We start from the raw sequence: 12560 nt of genomic DNA on the forward strand, positions 1-12560 counted from the left end.
CGACGTTTCTTAACAGCTCATGTCTGTTGTATCTGTCTGCTTTGGTGCAGTACTAGCTCCTGGGTGCTGTGTTTTAGAGCTTTTGGTCTAGATATTACTTTCTCCACAGACACACGGAGAGGTGGAACGTCGCATCGTGTCTCAGCTGCTGACTCTTATGGATGGACTGAAACAGAGAGCACATGTGATCGTTATGGCAGCCACCAACAGACCTAACAGCATTGACCCAGCTCTCAGGCGATTTGGTAACCATAATTGCCATCTCTTTTTCTGTGTATCAGATACTTTGTTATGGACTGTGCTTCAGGGGCCTTGGAAGGACTGAGTAGAAATGAATATTAAACATCTTATGTGTTACATAAGCTTCTTTCCAGCTACTTGTTTGGAAATAATTTCTAGATTTCAGCTTTTGGTATAATCTTTTGTGCTTTATTAGATTAGAACTTGTAGAAATAATAAAATACTTAGAGGGTAGCACATTTTTTCACTGCATCAGTTAGGTGAGGCTATTTCAGGACTAAATGCTTAAGGGGTTGTTCATGCCTCAGGTTGCAGGAGGCTCTGAATTGTCCCATTTATCTTTTATTGATGAAAAGTCTGGTAGTTTCTGAGATTCAGGTTTTCAAAACTTTGCAGTGTAAATGAATGTCTGTTGTATGACCAGTTGGTAAAATCAAATTTGCAGGAAAAATGGCCTCTTAAATGTCTAGTGAGGCATTTGAATGCACAGCTATAGCTAGAAGAAAATGATAGATGTACATGCCCTAGGTAATATTACAGTAATACATGAGTTTCCTGCTTCCCCAGATATTGGGGCAGTTCATGTTTTTCACCACTTGGGTGCTGCTGTGAAAGTTCTGAAAAATTTAATCTCTCAGTATTTGTGGACACAAAGGTAGGAATAAATAAAAATGTTCCATGGTGTGTTGGTTAGGATAGCATATTTTCCTATAAATTAGGATTGGAAAAAAACCGAAATCCTCTGTATTTATATAATCCTGAACTCTACTTAATGCAGTAGTCTCACTTTCCCTAAATGGCTATAAGCCTTTCTGCCTTCTCTGATCTGACTCTGCTTCTGTGCTGATTGATGCTGCAGGGAAACCCAAAGCTCTGGTATTTTCTGAAATTGTTTGTGGCTTGTCATCAAGTTCCTGTGTCAGAGGAAGGTATCAACTATAGCTCCCTTAGTTTGCAGAATCAGCAACTCAACGTGTGCTTGTACTCCCCAGGTCGTTTTGACAGAGAGGTAGATATTGGTATCCCAGATGCCACTGGGCGCTTGGAGATTCTGCAGATTCACACAAAAAATATGAAACTGGCTGATGATGTGGATCTGGAACAGGTGAGTAGCATGCTATTACAAAAGCTTGCCTCTGCTCATTTAGGACAGCGTGAGACTGAGCAAATATGTGATCTCTGAGCTTCCTCCTAACTAGATTACCAGTGACCAAAAATCCTCACTTGCTAGTTAAGAATGCTGTGGCTAAGTGAAACAAATGTGTACCAGTCCAGTCTGGAAGTGCCTTGCCACTGTCCTGTGTTTGTTTGCTGTGGCATTCTCTTTAAAAATAAAGCAAGTCTGAAACAGCACTCACAGAGCTGGCTGAACATTGTAGTAATACTGTATGGATTTAATCTCTGTCCTGAATGAAGAACTGCAGTCCTCAGGGTTATCTTTCTGCACACTATCTATTCCAGTTGCAACTTTGTTCTCAGGTAAGAGGTGGAACAGCAGTGTCTTTGGCTGCTAAATGTGATAGCACTTATCTTGAATTTGCAGCAAAGCACTAATGTTTCTGTCCTTCAGAGTTTTGTTGCACCTCTGAATGAGGGACCAGAGCATGCATTGCCCTTGCAGAGTGCTTGCTTGTGTTCCTGAGAGTCACAGTTAATGCTCTGCTTTCAGGTGGCAAACGAGACCCATGGCCATGTTGGTGCTGACTTGGCTGCTCTTTGCTCAGAAGCTGCTCTTCAGGCTATCAGAAAGAAGATGGATCTCATAGACCTAGAAGATGAAACCATTGATGCTGAAGTGATGAACTCACTGGCTGTGACCATGGATGACTTCAGGGTAATGGAGGAGTACCCTTCTTTCTTTTGTGTGCAATGTCTAATTGCTTATCTGAAGCAAATGAACATAAAATATTAGAATTGATATAATGCTTTTTCTTCTAACAACAGTGGGCTCTGAGCCAGAGCAACCCTTCTGCTCTTAGGGAGACAGTAGTGGAGGTGCCACAAGTTACCTGGGAAGATATTGGTGGTTTAGAAGATGTAAAGAGAGAACTCCAGGAACTTGTACAGGTAAGGTTTCCAACAGATTTTTTCCTAGTCAGCTTGAAAAATAATGATTGTCATGGTTTAGGAATGGTATTCCCCAATTTAGTGTTCCCATTGAAACACTCCAAACCACATGCTGCTCACTCACTCCCCCCTCCCCTGTGGCAGGATGGAGAGGAGAATTGGAGGCAGAAAAGGTAAAGATCATGGGTTGAGATAAGAACAATTTACTGTAAACAGCAATGAGATAAGAAAATGAACAATATTAATAACAGTGTACAGGACAGGTGAATGATTCACATGTGAGTACTCACCATAGGGAACATGACATTATCCCCAACTGCTTGTTTCACGCTATCTGACCAAAAGGGATCCCCGCCCTCTGCCCCCTGCATGACGTGAGGTGGTACCCTGTCCTGGCCAGAACCAGGACAATAATAAAATTCAGAACCTCTGCACATTCCTGTTTGGGCTGTGACCAGGGTAAATGCAAAGTTTATATGGTATTTTCATGTAATGGACTGAAAATATCATGCTGTTCCATCTTAGTGAACCTGGGGAGAGGGAGGTGCTGGGAAGCAGCATCAGGCTTTCCTGAGCTGAGTATACCGGGACATCTTGGGTGGGTGTTGTGCTACATGCAGGAACAGCAGCAGTTCTGCTTCTCTTAAGTGGAGACTAGCATTAGCACTGCTACCAAGAATCCTGTTATGTGATGGCTTTAATATGCTAGAAAGTAGATGAAGATTCTCATGCAGAGAGCCTCTGAAGTTTGACTTTGCAGCAGTGTTAGCATAGAGGTGAGAAGTAATTGAAGCCTTCTATGAAAGGAGAAGCTGGAACAAAGTCATGAACGGTCTGTGGAATTGAGGTGGTTTGGGTTTGATACATCCCTGCTTTCAGTTGCACTGTAGAAACAGCCTGTCTGTGAATAAAAGAATCTACTTTTCAATCTAACTTCTGTCATTAAAATCATCACCTATCTCTGATCATGTTGGAAGGATAAATGCTCACATCAGACATCTTGACTGTCTTTGGAGGGCAGAGAAAATAGGTTAGATAATGAGCTAGCTGTTCTCATTTGCTTTTGCAGGGCAGACTGAAGTTGGGGTTACATGTGCTGGAAAACTACCTGAACTGGCACTTAGTTCATAGGCTTTACAATTTAGTTGTGATGCTTTTTAAACCAGTGCCCATTTAAAAACACCAGTGGCACTGAGCAGGCAGACTCTTGTGTTTAACCCACCAGAAATCAAAATTATTTGGGTTGGAAAGGACCTCAAAGATCATTCCAAACCCCCCAGCCATGGTGTAGTGGGTTGACCCTGGCTGAATGCCAGGCACCTGCCAAAGCTGCTCTCTCACTCCCCTCCCCAGCCAGCCAGAGGAGAGAAAATTTAACAAAGGGTTCATGAGTTGAGATGAGGACTGGGAGAGATCACTCATCAAATACCATAGTGGGCAAAATAGGATCTAATTAGAGTATGAATTTAATTTATTGCTAACAAAATCAGAGCAGGACAATGAGAAGTAAAATGAACCCTTAAAAAACCACCTTCCCCCCACCCCTCCCTCCTTTCCAGCTCTACCTCCTACCCCAGCAGTGCAAGGAGACAGGGAATGGGGGTTTTGGTCAGTCCATTACCCATGGTTTCTTCCACTGTTTACGGAGAGAAGTTGTTCCCTTGCTGCACTGTGGGGTCCCTTGCCATGGGAGACAGTTCTCCATGAACTTGTCCAACGTGAGTCCATCTCACGAGCAACAGCTAAATGTGAACTGCTGTAATGTGAGTCCAGCCCATGGGCAACAGTCCTCAAACTGCTACAGCTTGAATCACTTCCATGGGGTGCAGTCATCCAAGGACAGGCTGCTCCAGCAAGGGCTCCTCTCTCCACGGGCCTCCCATTGGGTCACAGCCTCCTCTTAGGCATCCACCTGCTCTGGCATGGGTGTCCTCCACAGGCTGCAGATGGATCTCTGCATCCCCATTGATCTCCATGGGCTGCAGGGGGACAGCTGCTTCGCCATAGTCTTACCCACAGGATGCAGGGGAATTTCAGCTCTGGTGCCTGGAGCACTTCCTCCCCCTCCTTCTCCACTGACCTTGATGTCTCCATAGTTTTTCTTCTCACGTATTCTCACCCCACTCTTCTCTGGCTGCAATTACATCTGCGCAATAACTTTTCTTTCTTCTTAAATATGTTATCATGGAGGCGTTACCACCATTTCTAATTGGGCCAGCCTTGACCAGCAGCACATCCGCCTTTGGAGCTGCCAGGGATTGGTTCTGCCAGACATGGTGGAAGCTTTTAGCAGCTTTTCACAGAAGCCACTCCTGTAGCCCCCCCGCTACCAAAACCAGGCCATGCAAACTGAATACACATGGACAGGGACACCTTCCACTACACCAGGTTGTTCAGAGCCCCATCCAGCCTGGCCTTGGATACTTCCAGGAATGGAACGTCCACAACTTCTCTGGGCAACCTATGCCAGTGCCTCACCACCCTCACAGTAAAGAATTTTTTCCCAATATCCAATCTAAATCTACCCTTCTTCGGTTTAAAGCCATTCCCTCTTGTCTTATCACTACATGTACTTGTAAAATGTCCCACTCTGGCTTTCTTGTAGGCATCCTTTAGGTACAGGAAGGCTGCTCTAAGATCTCCCCAGAGCCTTTTCCAGGCTGAACAGCCCCAGCTCTCTCAGCCTATCTTCATAGGAGAGGTGCTCCAGCCCTCTGATCAGCTCTCTGCTGTGTTTGCATCAGCAGGTCTACATCCTTATTTTGAGGGCCCTAGAACTGGATGCAGTACTCCAGGTGGGGTCTCAGAAGAGCAGAGCAGGGGGGCAGAGTCACAGAACGGTTGAAGTTGGAAGAGACTGCAGTGGATCATCTGGTCCAACCCCCTTGCTCAAGCAGGGTTATCCCAGAGCACATGGCACAGAATTGCATCCAGACAGTTCTTGAATACCTCCACTGAGGGATACTCCACAACCTCTCTGGGCAATCTGTTCCAGTGCTCAGTCACCTGCGCAGTAAAGAAGTTCTTCCTCATGTTCTGGTGGAACTTCCTGTGCATCAGTTTCTGCCTGTTGGTTCTCATCCTATTGCTTGGCACCACCAAGAAGAGCCTGGTCCATCCTCTTGATGATACTCTCTTCAGATACAGATACACATTGATGAGGTCCCCCCTCAGTTCTCTTCTTAAGGCTGAACAGGCCCAGCTCCTTCAGCCTTCCCTGATAAAAGAGATGTTCCAGTCCCTTAATCATCTTTGTCACCCTCCACTGGACCCGCTTCAGGAGCTCCATGTCTCTCTTGTACTGAGGAGCCCAGAATGGGACGCAGCACTCCAGATGCTGCCTCACCAGGGCTGAGTAGATGGGCAGGACCACCTCCCTTGACCTGCTGGCAATGGTCTTCTTAATGCACCACAGGATCCCATTTGCCTTCTTGGCCACAAGGGCATTGCTGGCTCATGGACAGCTTGTTGTCCACTAGGACCTCCAGGTCCTTCTCTGCAGAGCTGCTTTTCAGCAGGTCACCCCCAGCCTATACCAGTGCCTGAGGTTATTCTTCCCCAGGCACAGGCCCCTGCATTTGCCTTGTTGAACTTCAGACAGTTCTTCTCTGCCCATCTCTCCAACCTGTCGAGGTCCTTCTGAATGCCTGCACAGCACTCTGGGGTATTGGCCACTCCTCCCAGCTTTGTGTTGTCAGCAAACTTGCTAAGGAGGGATCTACCCCTTCATCCAAGTTATTGGTGAACAAGTTAAACAATACTGGGCCCAGTATTGAACCTTGGGGGATATCACTAGTGACAGGCCTCCAACTAGACCTTGTGCCACTGATTACAACCCTCTGGGATCTGCCATTCAGCCAGTTCTCAATGCACCTCTGTCCACTCATCCAGTCCACACTTCCTGAGTTTGCCTATGAGGATGTTGTGAGAGACAGTGCTGAAAGCCTTGCTGAAGTCAAGGTAGACAATATCCACTGCTCTCCCCTCATCCATCCATGTAGTTATTTCATTGTAGAAGGCAATCAGGTTGGTCAAGCATGATTTCCTTTTAGTGAATCCATGCTGACTACTCCTGATCACCTTCTTGTCATCCATGTGGATAGAGATGGCCTCCAGAATGAGGAACTCCATTACCTTTCCAGGGATTGAGGTGAGGCTGACTGGCTGGTAGCTCCCTGGGTCCTCTTGATTGCCCTTTGTGAAGACTGGGGTGACATTTGCTTTCTTCCAGTCCTCAGGCACCTCTCCTGATTGCCACAACTTTTCAAAGATGATTGTGAGCAGCCTCGCTCTGGTGTCCATCAGCTCTCTCAGCACTCGTGGATGCATCCCATCAGGGCCCATGGACTTGTGAATATCAAGTTTGTTTAGGTGTTCTCTGACCCAACTCTCCTTGACCAAAGGAAGGTCTTCCTTCCAACATTCCTTTACCCTGGTCTCCTGGGTCAGAGATCCCTGAGGGCTGGTCTTGTCAGTGAAGACTGATGCAAAGAAGATGTTCAGTAACTTTGCCTTCTCTGTGTTCTGTCACCAGGGTCCCCTCTTCAGTTACTAATGGTCTCACATTATCCTTAGTTTTCCTTTTGTTACTGATGTATTGGAAGAAGCCCTTCTTGTTGTCCTTGACATCCTTGGCCAGATTTAATTCCAGAGGGGCCTTGGCCTTTCTTGTCTCATTTCCACTTACTCTGACAACCTCTTTATATTCAGTCCACGTGGCCTGACCCTGCTTCCATCTCCTGTGTTTCCTGCTTTTGCTTGGGTCCCCTTTGCCTGATTTCTTGCTCATTGGGATGTACCATTCTTGAGCCGGGAGGATATCGATCAAGTCTTTTGGACTCCTCTTCCCTGTAGGACTTATTCCCATGGGATTCTTCCAAGAAGGTCCCTGAAGAGGCTAAAGTTAGCTCTCCTGGAGTCCATGGTTACAATCTTACTTGCTGCCCTGCTTCTTCCTCGCATGATACTGAACTTGTCAATCTCATGGTCACTACAGCCAAGGCTGCCCTCAACCTTTACATCTCCAAAATGGCCTTCCCTGTTTATTAGTATGAGGTCAAGCAGCACATCATTCTGTTACCAAAAATTTGGTAAAATACAAATCTCCTTAACACCAATGTAGCATTAAGAAGCAGGCATTCTTTATTTGACCGGATGCATGAGGGGATAGCTCCTCCTAAAGTTGAGCACAGTGAGTACAGGAAAGTTTATATACTGTATTTTACATACATATTCATTGATTGTCCCAGAATAAACATACATATGATAATCATTTTCCAGAAATCATTAACATTTTTTCCCTCCCCTTTACACATGTGTTCTTTTGTCCTGGGGGTCTCTGGTGGCCTCTAGTGATTGAGGGACCCCAATGTAATACCTGACCTGGTCAAGTTGGCAGGGCACTGGGACTGGTGAACTTCCAATTCTTCTTACACAATGGGCATTGTGCCGTTCTGTAGGCCAGTGGGTTTTGAAGAACAAGCATTGTGTTAGCTCACCAGGTGTAGACAATTTTTCATCTGGTAACATTCCCCCCTTTGAGGCTTGTGAAGCTTGTCTTTTTAAGCCTTCATAAGCCTCACTTTGATTTTTAATAACATTGTATAAGTTCCTCGCATTGCATTAGCAATCATGTTTTTTATGCAACTTAAAGCAAACATCGTAATCACAATTATTACTATGATCACAATTATGCTTTGCAAAAATGAGGCCAACCAACCACTCAGAGAAAATGCAAGTCCTTTAAATATTTTATTTAACCAGTTACTTTCTAATTTTGTCCCTAATTTTCTGCTAGATGCAGCAACTGATTTTATCCTCTCTATCTGATCATCCAATTTAGCAGTCACATTCAGAATGTGCACACAACAAATATTGTTGTTTAAATTCAAGTATCCACATACTCCATGTTCATGTAGTAGCAATAGATCTAAAGGCAATCTGTTTTGTAAGGTCATTTTAGTTGTGCCTTGCAATTGGTCATTTATTTCAGCAAACCCCAATTGAGTTGTATTTGCTAAAGCTTCCATTTGCAGAGTCAAATTGTGTATAGCTAGTCTGTTCCTAAAGGTAAATATTTGAGGAGTAAAGATGGATTTTTATATCCATCCCACTATAGTTTTCATATTCTTCTCACATGTGTTCCCAGATTTTTGTCAAATTGCTGACTAAAGTTCCCCACGGAACTGGATTTTCTGCAGAGGTTGGTATTGGTAAACAAGCTGTTATAGAAGTTACATTCTGTAATCTGACTTTAGGACCATATTCCCCTTCCAAGAATTTAAGATCATAGTTTCTATTATTATTATAAATATGCAATTATTTATCATCTTCATCTAGGTCCAATAAATAGCATCCCCCTAGAAAATCACATTCTATACCTAAAACTGTAGGATTTAGATGAAAAACCTCCAAGGTGTTAGTCAGTCTTGTTTCTGCTGTGTTTAATGTGTGGTTGCTGGTTTTACCCACATGTGATGAAGCCAGGGTTCGATTCCTTTTACCTTGAGTGCAGTGTAGGTTACCAGGAGGACTTGATATGGTCCCTTCCACTTCTCCTGGATTGGTCCAAAATTCAAGGTTCTGATGCACACTGTATCTCCCAGTCAGAAAGGATGTACAGGCAAGTCTAGCCCCAATGATCTGTTGACAGTGTTGTACCTTTTAAGACTTAAAAGAGTTAGTTCCAGTGCTATTAAATATTAATTTCAGCAAATCTTTTGAGACTTCCCTTGCCTTGTTGGTACAACATGGGAAAGCTTCTGGCCATCCAGAAGAAGTATCTACCAATACCAAAATGTACCAGTTCCCATTCTGCCTGGACAGTTCTTCAAAATCAATTTGCCAATTATCACCTAGTGAATTCCCCTGTTTTACTATCCCGACGGTGGCCTTTTTCCTTTCTTGGGATTATTTTGCAAAATAAATCACACATTTTTCAACAAATAATCTATTATTTTCTGTCATCTTTGTGCTAACTATGTTCCTTGATAAACTAGTCACCATATTTTCTATTTCCTAATGTGTTTCCTGATGTTTTAGTTCTGTTATCGTATACATTAATTGTGGAGGTACAATTACCTGCCCACATGAGGTTACCAATCACCTGCTGGGATTTCCCATAGCTTCTAATGATGGGGCTAACTGCATGTCCTGGTTACTATAATTTTGTTTTGTTCCCAGACATTCAACTTTTTGCTACGTATTAGTGCAAGGATACCTTTTTCAGCAACCTCTTTAGTTGTTTTGTCAGCTAATCGATTCCCTGTATTAACTGGGGAGTCTCCAAACTGATGGGCTTTACAAGGGCATCATGGCCACTTCTGAGTTTTGCACACTCTGTAGTAGTTGACTAATTTCTTCTTTGTACTTAATAGGAGACCTCTGTGCCGACAACAATCCCCTTTCCTTCCATTTGGTTTCATGGATGTGTATTATTCCAAAAACATATTTTTAATCAGTCCATCTGTTTACTCTTTCAGTGATTTCTAACACTCATTGTAAAGTCATTACTTATGCTTTTTGTGCTGATGTGTAAAAGGTAAAGCCTGGCTTCTATTGTCTGAGTCGAGGTTCCCACTGCATATCCAGCTGCCCATTTTCTGTTTCATACCATGCTGTTCCCACTGGTGTATAGGTACAGTTCCTGGTCCTGGATGGGATTGCTCTTGAGATCCAGTCTGCCAGAACACACTTGTCCAATGGTTACCAGGCAGTCATGGTACAAAGGTCTCTGGGCTTCTTCTGAAGCCTGAAGAAACATGGCTGAGTTCAAAGCAGTGGTTACATTGTCCTGCTGGTATTTCAGCATCCTGCTGGTGATATCCTGTCTTCCTTTTTGTTCCAATTGTTTGGACAGGCTGCTTCCATGACCCCAAATGCTGCACCAGTCCCCCTAGTGCCAGGTGCATCTTTTCATGCCCAAATAACTCAAATGGTTTGGTTCAAATGTGAGAGTCACAGTGCAGGCATTGTCATTAAGGTTCTTTTAGGGCTTCAAAGACCCTCTGACTCTCAGGAGTCCATACCAAGTATTTTTCGGTGGAGGATCATACAAGGGTTTTGCCAGTACTCCATAACTGTCAATCCATAACTGACACCATCCGGCCATACCTAAGTAGGCTTGTAGTCCTTTGCTCTGGCGTCTGACAAACAGCTTCTTTTCAGCTGCTTCCCAAGCTTTTTTTTCCCTGCAAGATCTCAAAACATATATTACTGCTTTGCTTGAAGCCTTTACCCAGCTCCTTGGCTTAGAGGGCACTAAACCTGTTTGTTAATAATGAGTCTTCAGGAGGAAAAAGAGAATTCTTCCTTGTACAGAGTGGTTAGTTTCCAGCATTCTTTTGACTTTAAATTTCTTGAGACATGGTACAGAGCCTGTGTGCATCTCTAATGTAGAAGGGGGCTGAAACTCCTGAGTCTGTAGGGTCTCTGAGAATATCCTATCACTTTCTCATCTTCATGAACGCTTTGCAGTCTGCTTGCTTCCTCACATAACTCCTTGACCTGGTGACATAGCTCCCTGACAGGGACACACCTTCTGCAGAGGAGATGACTCAGCCCCAGCTTCCCAGATAGGCATCAGGCACTCCTTACAACCAGAGGCCTGCAGAGCTATGTGTACTGTCAAAAGGTCTGTCACTGATGCAGCAACTCCAACTGCCACTGGGGAACAAGCTCTACAGTGTCATCACCATAACATTGGGAGCTCACACTAGTAAGACTGGGAAAGAAAGGGCTTCCCTTGCCCCTTGGCATTAACTGCTGCTCCTATTTCCTGCTCTCTGGTACTGCTACTATGTTGGCCCTCCTATTGAGAGGAGCCCTTCCTTGTCAACTGCAGTGCAAACTGCTGCACCCCACCTTGGCTGACATGCCATGTCCTGTTTTCCCCCTCTGTTTGCTATGCTCCTGGTCTCTCGTGCTCCCTGGGGGCTCCTGCACCTGAGCTGTTCACCTCTGTGAGTGACAGACTGAGCTTAAATCAGCTGCTGTCACTCCTGGCCCAGCCCATGCTGAGTCAGCTGCTGTTGTTCAAGCTCCACATGGGTCTTGACGGTCTCCTGGGGTTACCCTGCCTTTAGAAACTCACTGATTGCTGCAATCTCCTGCTCTGCTGCAGGATGTGCCTGCTCAAGAGCTGTTTGCTCCCTCAACCTGCTAGCCATGCTTTGATGCAGCCCAGGACACAGTTGGTTTCTGGGCTGCAAGTGCAGATTGCTGGTTCATGTTGAGCTTCCCATCAATCACCACCACCAAGTCCTTCTCAACAGGGCTGCTCCCAATGCATTCTCTTCCTAGCCTGTACTTGTGTTTGGGATTGCCCCAACCAGATGCAGGACCTTGTGTCGCTGTTGAGTTAGGAACATCAAGGAAAAGACGACACAGACTCCAATGCTTCTTAGAAGGCACGAAGCAAGGTTTATTAGAAACTGCACATATTTATAGACAGGATAGTTCACCCAGAACCTGATTGGTCCTTAAACAACACCCCTCACACCATTGGTTAATTAGGAACAACACCTTCTGGCAAAATATCTTTCCATAAACATCACATACAAACATTCCACATGTTCACAAACACCAGGTGGAGAGATTAAGATAAGAATTGTTTTAATTCTTTCTCTGAGCTTTCTCACAACTTCCCCAGGATGATGCGTGGGAAAGTTATCTGTTTCTCTCTCTAACTAAACTGTCAGCATCCACAGGTCCCCCTTTTTTGTTTAAAGCGGAAGGCAGCGTTTGTAATCCTCTGCGGGGCCCCTTGCAGGAAGGCGAACAAACACAGTTGAAGCGGTCCCTTTTGCAATTTGCCGGTTATGAATCAGAACCTCAATCAGATGCTGACTTAGAATGGTCAGGGAGATTCTCTAACACATACCATCGAATTCTTTACAATCGCATCCTTTTACCAACATCAAGTCTTGTTGTTCCTTCTTACAAGAAATCCTTACTAATTCTAATACAGTAATAAAACATTGTTAGTCTGCTCAAAGAATTGGCAGTCTAACATGTCAACAACCCTTTCCCAGAAACAAAGAAAAAGATACAATGCTCATTCCCTACTCATAGAAGGACCATCTGATTGATGATTGGCAGCTTGATCATCATTTGAATGTTGCCTGTTGGCCACATTCTGTTTTTGGTGTCGCAATTCAGGGCGGACACACCTTGCAGGTATCCACCGTACCCCAGTATCTGTGGAAACGCATGCATACTGGCGACCCCAAGCAATAAACTTGCACGGGCCCTCT

At 44.6% G+C, this 12560-nt stretch overlaps 1 protein-coding gene across 1 annotated transcript in view; it reads left to right on the forward strand.

Annotated features, from left to right (window-relative positions):
• Nucleotides 1-12560, forward strand: part of LOC129133651 (transitional endoplasmic reticulum ATPase-like) — a 49486-nt gene that overhangs the window by 16918 nt on the left and 20008 nt on the right. The window contains exons 9-12 of the mRNA XM_054653277.1: nucleotides 110-245; nucleotides 1233-1345; nucleotides 1910-2074; nucleotides 2185-2307. Coding sequence (XP_054509252.1) covers nucleotides 110-245; nucleotides 1233-1345; nucleotides 1910-2074; nucleotides 2185-2307 — 537 coding nt within the window. The remainder of the gene's footprint in view (nucleotides 1-109; nucleotides 246-1232; nucleotides 1346-1909; nucleotides 2075-2184; nucleotides 2308-12560) is intronic.

This window comes from Agelaius phoeniceus, chromosome W (assembly GCF_051311805.1).
Source record: "Agelaius phoeniceus isolate bAgePho1 chromosome W, bAgePho1.hap1, whole genome shotgun sequence".
In the NCBI taxonomy this organism is placed as follows: domain Eukaryota; kingdom Metazoa; phylum Chordata; class Aves; order Passeriformes; family Icteridae; genus Agelaius; species Agelaius phoeniceus.